Here is a 15,666-nt window from a genome sequence, read left to right as displayed (position 1 = left end):
AGAGACAGGTGGGGTGTGGAGGGGAAAGGCCTTCCCCAAACTTTCATTGCCTCCCTACCTACCATCCCTCCCCAGACCCCTCCTGCTTTTCACCTCTCCCCAGACCCCCATTAACCCCCCCCCACCTGCCAGCCCTTTCTAACCACACCCTCCCACCAGCCCTCTCCAGCCCCAGCTTTCTAGAGCCCGTTGTATTTATTTGCACAAAGGGCTCTGTTTCTAGTAGTCTATAAATTGGGTTCTTGTCAGTGTTGCTTTCACAAGAGTCCTAATACAAATTATATTCATGTGTGGTGGAAAAGTCCACAAGCAATGAAGGATTGGAAACGTATTGCAAATATAAAATTGAGATCTATCCTTTAAACCAGAAACCTTATTATTAAGTTATCTTCCGGATGTTTCAAAAGGTCTTTGGATGATTCTTTTAAATTTAATCACTCTGGCACGTCTGGTCTTTGCCAGATTTTGGAAACAGGAAGTATATCTAGGTTTACAGTTATGGGTGGAGAAAATTTAAAGATCTATTTTTGATGACAAAATTAACCTCATTACAAAAATATAGAAATGTTGAAGGACTTGAAAGAATTTAGTTTCCCCAAATGGATAGATTTAAATCTTGTTTAAAGTAATGTAAACATTTTCTTTGCCTTAACCTTGTTGATACATTGTAAATTCCAAGTTAATAAAAATGGGGGGGGGGCGGAATAAAAATTCATGAAGGGAACCTTTGCAGCTGCTAGATAAATGTTGACCTGCAGGTGGCGCTAAAGGGAGCTGACCTTTTGGGACCCAGCAGGGCAAGCAGATGGACGCCTTTCCCCGATTAAGGGTTTGGGATTTGGGTGGTGATTCTTTATTGCAATCCCTTCCCTAGAGTGCCAAGCAGCCAAGATATTCCTGGCCCTGCACAACTTTCACCCTAGAGCCCAGCTGCCAGCTTAAACGCTTTTAGTGTAATACATTCGAAGTTGTTGAAAGAATAAAGCAATTTTAATAAGATAAAATTGCAGTTTAAAATGTTTGCTTTCCCAAGGGCCAAATTGTCAGTCATCTCAATGTTTTTGTATACGTCAGCCTGTGGACAGGATGCTGGGAGCAGGTTTATGTGCCTTATGGAGCATTTGGGCAGAATTCTGCCTGTATAAAGTAGAGACTGAGAACCAGTGCTGTGTTGTAGCTAGTGTGGTAGAATAGGGGTTGAGAACCCTGGGTTCAAATTGCTGGAGGACTCTGAAACGGGCATTCTGCCTCAATCTAATCGACCTAACAGGGTTGTTGGATAAAATGGGAAATGAAGAATGATGTGCATTGAAAGAAAATAACTTGAACATTTCAATAAATGGCCTGCAGTAACTTCATGGGGACCAAAGAAAATTTTATTTTGGTGTAATCTTTTGATTACACTTATGCTGGAAAATCTTTTTTATTAGAGTGCTTTCATTAACACTCCCTTATCCCGACTAGACATGGGCACAAACCAAAAAAATTTAATGAACCAACGGTTTGTGGTTCGGTGGCACTGATGAATACGAACTAACGAACTGAAATGAACATTTCCTGCTGACGTACCGGTTCAAGGTTTGTGGTTCATGGGCGTCAGAACGGCCCCCGTTGGACTTAGAGAGCCCATATTCCCAGGGAGTGTTTAGCAGGCTCTACTCCAGCCGGCACCCAAGTTGGGCCAAGATTTTAGTAAAGATCTTGAACGTTGGACGACGCATGTTCTGGTATATGGTCTTCTGAATTGTCTGAAGGGGAAGTGCTTCGTGTCCCACCATGCAAGTGTAAGTGGCCCCATGACTCCAGTCCTGCTCCTTGACATTCAATGTGCTGTAGGTGAAGTACCGCTCGGGGGTCTTGGATTCCTGTACAGGATGGCTGGTGATGTACTCTGAAGCTCCCACGGGCTCATCATTCCGGAGCCATGTCACGAAGAAGTCACTGGGGTAGAAACCTTTCAGCAGGCAAGTGAGGGTGGCTGTTTCCTGCAATTTCAGTTGTTCTGAGGGAGGGGGGAGGACGTAGACCTCGGGAGCTCTGGGAGTGCCACCTGGATGGTGAAAAGAAGCAAGAATTCATCTGCAAACTGGACTAAATTAGATCTTTAAAGGAGAAAAAGAAGATTCAATGGGCATTTTGTGGCTGTTCTGGAAAGTGCCAGGCCAAAACAGCCACCGAACCAGGGCCGTTTCTGCACGGCTTACCTCAACCCGGAACGCTGCGCAACGTGCCAAAAAAACCCGTGGAAGATCACATTTTCTCTCGTGAGTTTTGTGCGATGTTGCACAACATCGAACAAAACTTGTGCAAAAAACCGCGATCTTCCGCGTTTTTTCCATCACGTTGCGCAGCATTCTGGGTTGAGGTAAGCCATGCGGAAACGGCCCAGATGATGAGATAGACAGAAGGTGTGCCAGGAATACCATCTGGATGGTAGAAAGAAACAATAAGTATGGGTTGGGGGGAAAAGAGGAAGAGTAGCAAATTTATATTCCTTGATCTTTCACCAAATTCTTACCCACAGCTAGACTACAGAAAAGCTCTGACCACTAGCATGTTTTGAGAATGTTGTAGGACTTAAAGCCACACAGTGAAGCCCTTCTGGTTAGTGAATTTCATATCAAGTTACAGATTAGCAAATGAACCAAATCTGTCATGTTTGAATGTGCCCATTCGTCCATGCCAGTATTAATTGTATGGCCAGAGCTGCCTTGGTCTTATGTCGTACCTGGTCTTATGTCGTACCTGATAAGTACCTTCCTTAACTTGCAAACCACTTTCATTTCCTCAGTCTCCCAGAATAGCCAGCAGCATAATGTACCATGCATCTGACGAAGAGAACTTGATTCTTGAAAGCTTATGCTACAATAAAATTGGTTAGTCTCAAAGGTGCTACTGGACTCTTTTTGATTTAACTTCAGAAATGTTTCCCATACTGATTCTGTACTTGTGATCTAGGTGGGGGAGGTGGCTGGGTGATTATATTGTCCTGTAGTAGCCTGAAACTTTATTTCTTTCAATGAGAAGTTACTAGGCTCATCTGCCTTCTACTTCATGTACTCCTATGGACCTGTGTATATGTACAAGATTGAATTCCTGAATAAAGATCATTTAGCAAAGGACATGTGTCATACTGAAGTGATCCAGGGATCTATCTGCCATAACCTGACATCCATAGTCTGACAAAATCATAGTTTTGACATATAACTATCCAGAAAAGTAGGACCTGGTTTTTACTGAATGTCTTGATGATTTCACTCTCCCTAAGGCACCTATCACTGAGTCAGTCAATTTGGAAGATTACTGTCACTGGTGGTAATATTGTTCAGTATCTAGACAAGTAATTTAAAGGGTCTAAGGTGGTCAGGTAAGACCAAAGCTGAGAGTAGGCAGGCCCAAATGCAGCTGCTTTCTCCCCGAAGTGCAGCTGCTGATCTTCTCATTGGTGTTTGTTGTAGTAACAACAACAACAACAACAACATTCAATTTATATTCCGCCCTTCAGGTCAAGTTAATGCCCACTCAGAGCAGTTTACAAAGTATGCCATTTTTATCCCCACAATAAAACACCCTGTGAGGTGGGTGGGGCTGAGAGAGCTCCAGAGAGCTGTGACTAGCCCAAGGTCACCCAGCTGGCTTCAAGTGAAGGAGTGGGGAATCAAACCCGGCTCTCCAGATTAGAGTCCTGCGCTCTTAACCACTACACCAAACTGGCTGTGAATGAGAGAGAGAATATGAATGGGGGCTCATTACTTTGCCGCCTGTTCGGGACTGCCAGTAATCTTGAAGACCACACCGTTCATGGCTGATGGGCTGCCTTTAGTTTGGCGATTCATGCATTGTGTGGGCTTATCTGATAAAGGCTGAAGTAGCTTGTGACTGGGATGCCTGAATGACTGCCAACTGATATATGACCCTGCCTGTCTCTGATGTCAGCTCTGGAGTACCTCTGCCTTCTGAATTTAGGCTGCCAGTGACTAATTCTAACAAGATTTGGGGGGCAACATCCAATATGTGGAATTTTCTCCTCAGTGAAGCTCACGGGGCACCAAGTTTTTTTTAGGTGCCTAGTTAAGATATATTTCTTTCTTACAAGCATTTGATGAATAGTTTGTTCTACTGCTACTTATTGGTGTTTAGTTGTTTTGATTTTTCTTTTATTTTGTATGATGTTGTATCCATGCATTATTTCAGTTCTCACTCTCTGAGGTTATTTTGAGCTGCCTCAAAGGCTTTTGAGGGTAGAAAAGTCTTAAAAGAAAAAATAAATTGTGATTGGGTGGGTATTTTGGAACAATTCTTCTCACTCCAGATTGTGCTAGGCAAGAGACCTAATGAAGCCAATATACATTGTGGGTTGCATCATCTTTTTAAAAAATGATGTAAAACAAGTACCTACCCTTAGGCTTTTGCAGGGTTTTTTTCTCAGCTGCGGGAAGAAGGGGAAGAGTAACTTTGCACTCAAAGGTCTCTCCACTGTTCCATTCTTCTATGCCCACAGATGCTGTTGCGTCTACAAATACCAGCTCATTGTTTTCTTGCTCTTGTTTCTCTCCCTTGGTTGTCTTCAGCTCTTTGTTGTCAGATTTTCTTGTCCAGATGACATCCAGGACTTCGAGATCCTGATCATAGGGAATGTTGGAGATCCTGCAGGTCAGCTTGGCCAACTTGGTTAGGTAAATATCAGTAAAAGATGGCGGGATGGTCTCCACATGGACTTGTGCATCGGAACAAGGACCTGAGAAATAACAAAGAGGGAAGAGCCCTAGCCCACTCCCACAGACCAGACCTGATCAGGGACTAATAATACTGTGTGAGCCCTCAGCTGAGGTGCCCACTGAGCTTGGCCCCAGGGCCTGGCAGCAGTCCTGGAACCAGAGGGGGGGAGGGACTAGAGCCCTAGCCCACCACTCCCACAAACCTGACTAGATCAGGCAATAATGTGTGAGCCCTCAGCTGAGGTGCCCACTGAGCTTGGCCCCAGAGCCAGACAGTAACCCTGGAACCAGAGGAGATAGATCCCTATCCCAAAAATCCCAGCTCAATTATACTCTCTCCCTCCCCAAAGGCTAGCAAGTAGCAAGCAACAGCTCTGTCATACTCCACTGCTTGCTGAAAGTGAAAGCCAGCCTGGGAGCCCTGTGCTTTTTATAAGCAAAGGTCCCATAGAGCAACACAGAAGGGCTGTGATTGGCCGTCAGAACTGCCTATCAGGGTTTGCAGGGATGAAATTGGAGTGTCCATGGCTACAGAACACCCCCTCCCCCCTCCCTCCCCCCAGGTGTCTTCTCGCATGTAACCAATTGTAACCAATTTGCAGCTCCATGGTTGGAAGGAAGACCTGCCGATCAAGGTAAGCTGGGCTTCGATTTGGGTTTCCAGGGCGACAGAAGGAGTGCAGACAGAGTTCAGGCATTCTTCCGGCTCCGTTTCCAAGGGAATTGATTGATGGTGCCTGACTGTCTGGCTTCACGAACCGTGGGCAAACACAACGAACCGAGCTTCCAGCGAATGCTGGTTCATTGGCCATGGACCCTCACGAACCGCCAGATCACAATCAGATGATCAGGTGGTTCATGGGTTTTTTCGTTTGTAATGTGGTTCGAGCCCATGTCTAGTGATGACCAGAACTGTAACTAGAACCTGGCAACTGATCAGTAACTAATGCAGGGACTGCAAAATAGGCATGACATGCAGAATCCACCTAACACTGGAGTGTAATGAGGTTGTGAGGTTCTCTTTGAACAGGAATTTCCAACTTTTTTTCAAGGGCAGAAAGCTCTACTGTTGCCTGGCCTCAAGCATAGCACGGCTCTATGTGGCCAGATCAGCTGAGTGAAAGTAAGGGGCCATCTGTATGTATAATCTGTATAACGATAACTGGGTATCCATCTGCTCTCTTTTGACGGTCTAATCATATAATTAGATACAAAGCTACAGATCTCCAAACAGAGATGAAACCAGAGATAAATGGATGGAGTTTCCTCATATTGTTTCAGAGTCTCCAGTTATATAGTTTTGTAACAAATGCTTTCCTACCTGTAAAATCAAAAGCTGAACTTTCTGTTTTGAAAGAATTCAATCTCACCTGTCAAGGTCAATCCCACCTGCCTACTTCCCCCTTCCTGAATTTCTGCAGCCAGTGCTGGACTCTTAACTCCCCCTCTGCCCCGCTGTGTGCCCCAGATCTCTGCTCATGCAAGGAGAAAAGAGAAAAAACAATTTGTTATTGCAATGTTTTAAAAAAGCGTATTTAAAATAATATTTATGATATAATGCCTGGATCGCTTCAGTATTCTCTTGCATGGCTGGGCACCTTAAAATTAAGGGAGGGCAGAGGAAATTGAAAGGGAGAGGGGGAAGAATGAAAAGGAATCTTCTCCCTGCATGCCAGATCCGAGACACAGAACAGGCCCATAGAGGAGACGGGGAGGAGGAGGAGGAGGAGGAAGAGAGCTCCTGAGAAGTGGGCTTGTGAACAAGGTCGGCACATAGAAGAAAGGAGCTGAAGGGGAGGCCTTCAGGAGCACACGAGGAGAAGAGCAGAATACTCGCCTGTAACCTTCTGGCCAGAAGTCCTGGGCAGGTTTCCCCCGAGAGCGAGGAGTCCCACAGAAAAGAAGAAGAGGGTGGAAGCCATGGTGATATGTGGGTGAATGCCCAGTAGCAGGCTAGGCTTGCTTATATATCATTCCTGGGGAGTATGGGGAGGATATTTAATTTAATTTATTATATTCCGCCCTCCCTGCTTTCGCAGGCTCAGGGCGGATAAGAGATTACATATATACACATCATTAAAAACACCTTAAAAACACAATCATCTCATCTACATCTATTACATATAAATAATTAAAAAAAATTTTTTTAAAGCAGCACATAGCAAAAGTTTAGTGTATACACACAGCGATGTATACGGGATATTTGCTGGAAAAGATCTGAAGTTTCACCAGACAATCCAAAAAAGAGGAGGCTGGCCTTCGGGAAACTTGGGTGTCATCAGAATTAGGCATCAACTAAGAATCATGCTGTGGAGAAACTCAGGACAAAAATAATGTATAATATCTAACGTATAACATCTAATGAATAATGTAATAATGTACAATATGTTTTCCTAATCCATCCTCACAAGTTTTGAAAAGGAAGTGGGAGAAAAAAGAAACCCTCCAAGACGAGCTGCCACAGTGGCCTGGGACTTCTAATGGCAGTTTTGTGCATGTGCCATGGGTGGTGGTGGGCCCTGCAAATCCCAGTGGGTTCTGGCCTCTGTTGCTCTCAGACACGCCCCCCCCCCCCAACGCGGTCCTTCAGAGCTCAAAACAACAATTATGCGTCTTATTTACAGTAATGAGTGTTTGAAATACAGAACGTTCAATGCCAAGGAACACAGCGTCCTGTTCAGGTGAGATGTTTGGAGAGATGCAAATAGAATAAACAGAAACCTGCTGTGCTTTGCTGGCAGGCTTTTACTCAGCTATGTCTGCATTTTCTTTCAGTATTAAAACAGTATTTCCTTAACAGTATTAAGGAGGTGCCAAAGACCTGCCTTATCATTGAAAGAACACCATGCTGGTAAGGTGTCAAGTCACACCAAGGCCCTCAAGAGGAAAACATTCAGTCAGAGAGGAATCCTTGCTTGGGAATGACAGAAAATCTCGAGGCATGCCACCGTCTCTGGCTATCGCTTCTGTGGCAAATAAAATGTATTGGAGGAAAGCCCTGGAATGGGTGGCCTTTATTGATAATTGTTTTCACCAGTTTCTAAGGAAGTAAATTGACTTACTGAACGGGACTCATGAGGGACAATTTACACCTAACAAAGTCAGTCCAGGGTCCATTACACTCTCCCATCTCCTCTGTTTCCGGTGGAAGTGAATTCTGGGCTCTTCTCAGTCTAATGAACCTGAGCTTAGAAGCAGTGAAGGGCTGGAGAAAGTGGATTCAGACACAGCGGAGGTGCTGTTGGGTGTGTATGGGCCAGCTGTCTCGGGTGGCTTTATTCTGCCTATTTTTCAGGAGAGCAGTCTGTGGACGTAAACCCTGTTACAAGAAGGAAGCACCTTAGTGTTGAAATTATATTGGAGAAAGTCCATTCTTTTTGCACGGTTATGTGGGATCCCCTCCCACCCACCAACATCAATACGATAGGAAGGGAAAAATGGGAACGAACCGGTGCTGTCGGTGGATAGAGGCCTCCAGTCCCCAGGGGAAATGAAATCTACTTTGACTCCCCCTGCCAAAGTGATTACGTAAGCAATTCATGACTACAAAAAAGTACCAAGACAATGCTACCTTTAAAAACTGGCAATAATTCCATCCACTCCAACATAATGCCAATAATACAATAGAAATAACAACAACAATAATAATTTTTATTTTATTTATTTTTATTTATTTTATCGTATTTGTATTCTGCCCTCCCTGCAAGCTGGCTCAGGGCAGATAACAGCATTAAGAACATTTAAAACTTTCCATAACAGTTACAACAACAACAACAATAAAAACAACAGTTTATTTGTATATTGTTCTGGACAGATTAGTGACCTCCCAGAGCAGTGAACAAAGTCAATGTCATCATTCCCACAATCCAGCTTGGGAGCTGGGGTTGAGAGGTGTGGCTTACCCAAGGCCACCTTCTGAGATGGCAGGAGCGGGAGTCGAACCAGCAGAGTGCTGATTCTCAACCCAGCCACTTGACGACTGTGCTATACCAACTCCCCAAAACAGCCCATGAGTCTGTTTTACAGAAACTCCTCCTAGAATGTATTTCTTGCCCAGATTCACATAAGGAACAATCTTATCCTGAACCTTATCGTTCTAATACAAAACGGACATGATGGATGACTTCTCCACAAATGTATCAGGAACAGCTAAATCTGCTTCGACTTTTACATGCTGTTATGCCCAATATGTCCATGAGGAGGCAGCAGAGGACTAGGAAAGAATCTAGCACATTCAATAAAGGTGGATGTGGGAAGTTTGCATGAAATTCATAAAGAGAATCCCAGCAGCAGAGTTGAGCACTGCTGGGGCTCTGTAATTGCTGACTTATAGGCTGTGAACCCTCCCCACCCCAGAGCCCACGGAGTACATAAGTTAAACACAGAAAATTGTCGTGTGCACAAAAATAATGCTAAAGTATGAAATGTATTTGAATAAATTCTATATGCAATAAAAGATGAATACTTTTGTTCAAGGAAAAATGCAGATATAAAGAAATACATGATACAGAGCGATATGTCCCAATCACTTACTAGGGTTCATCAACCAAACAGAGACAATGTGTTCCAATCACTACATAAAAATAGATGGAATAAGAACATAAGCAAAGCCATGTTGGATCAGGCCAGTGGCCCATCCAGTCCAACATTCTGTCACACACAGTGGCTAGAAATCCAGTGCCATCTAAAGGACTGTCAGTGAGGCCAGGACACCAGAAGCCCTCCCACTGCCTTCCTTCCAGCATCAAGACAACAGAGCACCACCTCCCCACAAGGAGAATACCATCTATCTCTTGTGGCTAATAGCCACTGATGGACCTCTGCTCCATATATTTGTCCAGTCCCCTCTTGAAGCTGGCAATGCTTGTAGCTGCCACCACCTCCTGTGGCAACGAATTCCATGTGTTTATCACCCTTTGTGTAAATAAATATGCACGAAACAGTAATAGTAATAGATTAGCAAAAAACGAATGACCGAGTAATATGATTGTCCTGTGAACGTTCCTTTTGGATGACTTTGCTGAATATTGAAGCTTAGGACTTCTGAAAACAGGTTTTACTGGAATGTTAAGTCATTCATTGACAGCAATTTAAACTGGATGGGTCGTCTTTATTTATAGTGATTAGTTGCCCTGCCTAAGTGATAGTTGGCGTCGCCCAATGTGCTGGCAGAATCATTCACTGTTTATACTTGAATTGGACCGTTGTGTTTTTTTGTATGTTTATATTACTTTTGTACATATTCTATTTTTATGCAGTGATTGGAACACATTGTAATTGCTCTGTATGATTGATGATCTTGAGTATGTGATTGGAACATATTGCTCTGCATGATGGAAGTTTATGACAATTATTAGACACTGTATTTCTTCATGTCTGCATTTTTCCTTGAACAATAGTATTCATCTTTTATTGCATACAGAATTCATTCAAACACATTTCATAGTTCAGCATTATTTTTGTGTACATGGTGTTTTTCTGTGTTTACAACCTTCAGGCTGTGGCAGGTTCCCGCTGGGGTGAGTGACTGAGTCATACCAGTGACCAAGAAGGCAGGAGCACTTGCTGAGAGATCAACATGTGTGTTTTGCTGCTAAGGTGCTGCCTTCCTTCCCACCAGAGCCCAAGGACCGTGGCCTGAGGGTCAGCCGGCCTGTGTGAGCTGTGGAGGAATCATCCGCATTCTTGGGTGGCCTGTCTTTGTTACCAGAACTGCTATTTTATGGGGGAATTAGCTTGCAGTCTGGGTTTTAATTATTGCGGATCTTAACCAGCTATACCAGAGTCCCTCTTCCAGATCACTCGTGCAATAAAGCAGCGAGACTAATAAAGATAAAACGTGTTTTACTAATAGTGTTGCGTATGCCTGTAACCTGGTCACTGCGTGGAAGAAAGACGTATCAGTGAAGCATGGTGGTATCTAATGCCTGCACTAGACCCGTAGAGAGAGGCAGCGGAGGTTCAGGCTAGGAATGGCACGCGCACCTCATGGCTGGGGAAGCCGGCTTAAATACCCCAAAACGTACCCTGGGGCTGGTGCCTTTCCCTGTGGTTCTCAAAAGGGGAACAAAAGCTTAATGGCTCTACAACTATCCTTGATGGGCCACTTTAGTATCTAATTGTATGATTGTGACGCCTCGGGAACAGGGACAAAGGAGAGGAGGGGACTGCTGGGCAGGTTGATTGGATCTGCCAGGAAGCTGGCGTTGTCTTGATGGCCTCAGCTCTGGAATGCGGGGGTTGCATTGAGATGCGTCCATTAGATGTTCTGGACAGTTGGCACTTAGCTTCCATTCCGGGTTGGCTTCCAAGATAGGCATAGCAGGGCGAGGTTGGCCGCTGCAGACATGACCGGCTCACTTTCACGAAATGGCAGCCTTGAAGTAAACTGTCCAGGCTGGCTCTTTACTGCTTGGGAACATGGCTTCTTCCCTGGCATGGCTTGGGCTTTGCTAGCAGGCTGCCCAGTGGTGAGGGCAGACTCAGTGACCATCCTGCAAGGGCCTCTCCATGGGAACTGACCAGGGGGTGCCTGGCCAGGCTCACGGAGACTCCCTCCGGCTGGCACTGTGCTGCTGACAGCAGGGCTCTGGGCCCAGGCGAGATAGATGCCCAGGGAGGCAGGAAACAGACGTGGATGGCATAGTCCGTTGCAGCAACAGGAAACAGGCATGGGCAATGCTGCCCTTAAACAGAGTCTTTGGTGTATCTTTGCCAGCAACGCAGGAAACTGACACAGTCCATGGCAGGCCTCATAGCAGGAGGAGGGGGCCCTGGCAACATCTTCCCCCTGCACTCGGCCAATGTTCCCTCTAAGCGGTGCAGTGTTGTGAGCCAGAAATCCAATTTGTGAGCAGCAACTTGCAAGTTGTGAGCGCGCCTTTTTGAAAACCGGAATCCATTTGATTAGAAGACTTTTGATTTAGGTTGTCTGAGGCATTGGTATTGGGTGCCATCAATATGTTGATGACACCCACTTAGGCATGTGGTTCTCAAAAGCTTATGCCTCAATAAAGTTGGTTAGTCTTAAAGATGCTACTGGACTCTTTACTATTTTGCAACTACAGACTAACACGGCTAACTCCTCTGGATCTACGGAGAAGAAGTCATCCCTCCCTCTACCTCTGCTCTGTCTATTGGCATTTCCTGTTTCTTCTGTGGCCAGGTCTGCAGAAAGAAGAAGAAAGCTGACTGAAGTTGCAGAGGGAGCACCTATTTAGCTTCCAGCTGAGAGCTGCTCATTGGAACAGCCTAGAACTGGCCTTTAGTCACCCTAGAGGCTTCATGGCTTTAAAACTCTTTCCTTTTCTCTTTGTGAGTTCTGGTCATGGAATCTTTGAAATGAAATCAAGTCGTAAAGCGTGAAGTCAGCACTGAAGTCCTGCCTTCTCCTTGCTTGCCATTCTGTTTTATTACACTATATTGCAATGATCTATTCTCCCCTGAAGATATAAGCAGAATGCCATTGATGTACAAAAATACTGGTAAAACTGAGGCCGCAGCTCCCCATTCCCCATGGAGCAATTTAACCAGTGGACAGCCTGTCTTACCAGTCCGGGTAAAATTTCCAGATTCAGACCCTAGCTCTGTCATGAATTTTCCTTTCCATGCAAGTCTTTGTGACTGGGAAGTCAATTTTTTGGTGGCATGTAAAATAGATTACCTTAGTCATGAATTTACACACACACAAAAAGAGTATTTCCCTGCCTGGAGCTGGCAACCCTAGGAGTGTGAAACACCACCGCCATCTCCTCCTCCTCCTCCTCCTCCAGCACCCACGTTGGGCGAGAGAGGCTGCTCGGTGGGCGGGTGAGAAATAGCATGGGTGCCTGCCGCTGCCACCTTTTCCTCCAGCACTGGGCCAGAGAGGATGCTTGGCGGGCTGGTGAAAGGCCTTGGGGATGCCCACCGTGGCTCCTCTTCCATACCCAGCAACGGGGCTGGGTAAGCCCGTGTGGATGCCTGCTGCAGCTCTTTCCTCTGAGGGGCCTGGGAAAGGCTGTGCGGGCGCCTGCCACAGCTCTTCCCCCAGAGCCTGGCGAGGGGCTGGGGAAAGGCCGTGCGGGTGCCCAGCATGGCTCTTCTTCCAGAGCCCGGCAAAGGGCCTGGGAAAGGCTGCGCAGGCGCCTGCCTTGGCTCTTCCCCTAGAGCCCGGCAAGGGGCCTGGGAAAGGCTGCAGGCGCCTGCTGCGGTGCCTCCTCCAGACCCTGGTGACGGGCTGGGGAGAGGCTGCCTGGGTGCCTGCCATGGCTTCCCCCCCCAAGCCTTGTGAGGGGCTGGGGAAAGGATGTGTGGGTGCCTTCCGCGGCTCCCCCAAGCCTGGTGGGGGGCTGGGGAAAGGATGCGTGGGTGCCTGCTGCAGTGCCTCCTCCAGAGCCCAGCAAGGGGCTTTGGAAAGGCTGCACAGGCGCCTGCTGTGGCTCCTCCTCCAGCGCTCAGCGCCTTCCGTGCGCTGAGGCTTCTCAGCTCTGTGCTGAGTTGTTACAATTCCTGCGCTGTAGCGGAGGAGCTCACATTCACGGGAACCCTGCCCAGTACAAGGAAGGATGGCAGGTCCCCAGAAACCCTGGAGGACGGAGCCGTCTTGTGCACCCCAGACCACCAGTCAGTTTCCCCCAACAGAATCAAAGTCTGTTTTGGAATTGCACTGTAGGTCTTTCCCCCTTCCATTTATGTATTTCACTTTTTCCGGATACGCAGGATGTGAAGGTAACCGCCACTGCTGTCATATCCAAATGTGGCCAGTTTGCAGCTCTTCAGATTGGTGCATTCGCACCTTCTCTCCCAAAGGGTGACAGCATTCACCATCAAAGACTTCAGCAACAATGTACTTCACCTGTGTAACATCCACATTGTTTTCTGCGTTTAGTTCCTACTGGTTTCATTGGGAAGAGAAGAAAGAAGTGGATTATGTTCTGCCCATGTAAATGGTGTACATTGGAAAACGTTACTCACTGTTTGTGAGCATACAGGAAATCTCCCCACAGCATACAGGAAAGGAGGAACTGGAATGAATGAATAACACATACAGTGATTAAAAGAGAGCTTCTGAGAAGGGGGCTTGTGAACAAGGTCGGCACATAGAAGAAAGCGGATGAACGGGAGGCCTTCAGGAGCGCATGAGGAGAAGAGCAGAATACTCGCCTGTAACCTTCTGGCCAGAAGTCCTGGACAAGTTTCCCCCAAGAGCGAGGAGTCCCACAGAAAAGAAGAAGAGGCTGGACCTCATGGTGATATCTGGGTGATATCTGCGTGAATGCCCAGTAGCAACCTAGGCTTGCTTATATATCGTTCCCGGGGAGTTCAGGGAGGATGTTCGCTAGTAAAGATTTGGCACTCCACCAGACAATCCAAGAGGATGTGAGTTGTGAAAGATCCGCCTTGGCATTGCAAGGTTTTATTGATCATTGTTTTCATCTGTTTCTAAGGAAGTAAATTGACTTGCCGTGTTGGTAAGGTGTCAAGTCATATGAAGGCCCTCAAGGGGAAAACAGTCAGTCAGAGAGGAATCCTTGCTTGGGAACGACAGAAAATCTGGAGGCATGCCGCCATCTCTGGCTATCACTTCTGCGGCAAATAAAATGTATTGCGGGAAGCCCAGGAATGTGTGGCTTTTATTGATCATTTTTACCAGTTTCTAAAAAGTAAATTGACTTATTGAACTGGACTCATGAGGGACAATTTACACCTAACAATGTAAGTCCAGTATCCATTCCACTCTCCCATCTCCTTTGTTTCCAGTGGAAGTAAATTTGGGGTTCTTCTCCATTTGCTGAACCTGAGCTTAGAAGCAGTGAGCAGTGGAAGTTGATACAGACACAGTGGAGGTGCTGTTGGGTGTGTATGGGCCAGTTGTCTCGGGTTGTTTTATTCGGCCTATTTTTCAGGAGAGCAGTCTGTCGACGTAAACCCTGTTCCAGAAAGGAAGCACATTAGTGTTGAAATTATATTCCAGAAAGTCCATTCTTTTTGCACGGTTATGTGGGATCCCCTCCCATCCGACAACATCAATACGATACTGAGGAAGGGATAAATTGGAAGGGACCAGTGCTGTCAGTGGATAGAGGCCTCCAGTCCCTAGGAGAAAATGAAATCTACTTTGACTCCCCCTGCCAAAGTGATTATGTAAGCGATTCATGACTACAAAAAAGTACCAAGACAATGCTACCTTTAAAAACTGGCAATAATTCCATCCACTCGAACATAATGCCAATAATACAATAGAAATAACAACAACAATAATAACAGTTACAACAACAACAACAACCAAAACAACAGTTTATTTGTATATTGTTCTGGACAGATTAGTGACCTCCGAGAGCAGTGAACAAAGTCAATGTCATCATTCCCACAATCCAGCTTGGGAGCTGGGGCTGAGAGGCGTGGCTTACCCAAGGCCACCTTCTGAGATGGCAGGAGCGGGAGTCGAACCAGCAGAGTGCTGATTCGCAACCCAGCCACTTGACAACTGTGCTATACCAACTCCCAAAACAGCCTATGAATGTGTTTTACAGAAACTCCTCCTAGAATGTATTTCTTGCCCAGATTCACATAAGGAACAATCTTATCCTGAACCTTATCGTTCTCATACAAAACGGACATGATGGATGACTTCTCCACAAATATATCAGGAATAGCTCCAGAGGAGTTAGCCGTGTTAGTCTGTAGTAGCAAAATCAAAAAGAGTCCAGTAGCACCTTTAAGACTAACCAATTTTATTATTGCATAAGCTTTCGAGAATCAAGTTCTCTTCATCAGATGCCTGATCAAAACTCATCTGATGAAGAGAACTTGATTCTCGAAAGCTTATGCTATAATAAAATTGGTTAGTCTTAAAGGTGCTACTGGACTCTTTTTGATCAGGAATAGCTAAATCTGCTTCGACTTTTAAATGCTGTTATGCCCAATATGTCCACAAGGAGGCAGCAGAGGACTAGGAAAGACCCTA

At 45.8% G+C, this 15,666-nt stretch overlaps 1 gene segment (V, D, J or C); it reads right to left on the bottom strand.

Annotated features, from left to right (window-relative positions):
• Window positions 1-1,364: 1,364 nt before the first annotated feature.
• LOC129340148 (immunoglobulin heavy constant mu-like) overlaps window positions 1,365-15,666 on the bottom strand; it is a 31,646-nt gene continuing 17,344 nt past the window's right edge. The window contains 3 exon segments of the C gene segment in view: window positions 1,365-2,050; window positions 4,400-4,738; window positions 6,556-6,694. Of these exon segments, the coding sequence occupies window positions 1,656-2,050; window positions 4,400-4,738; window positions 6,556-6,640 (819 nt within the window).

The sequence above is a fragment of the Eublepharis macularius genome, chromosome 12 (genome assembly GCF_028583425.1).
Source record: "Eublepharis macularius isolate TG4126 chromosome 12, MPM_Emac_v1.0, whole genome shotgun sequence".
In the NCBI taxonomy this organism is placed as follows: Eukaryota; Metazoa; Chordata; class Lepidosauria; order Squamata; family Eublepharidae; genus Eublepharis; species Eublepharis macularius.
The sequence above is the reverse complement of the archived record's forward strand: the minus strand, read 5'-3'. Positions and strand labels throughout refer to the sequence as shown.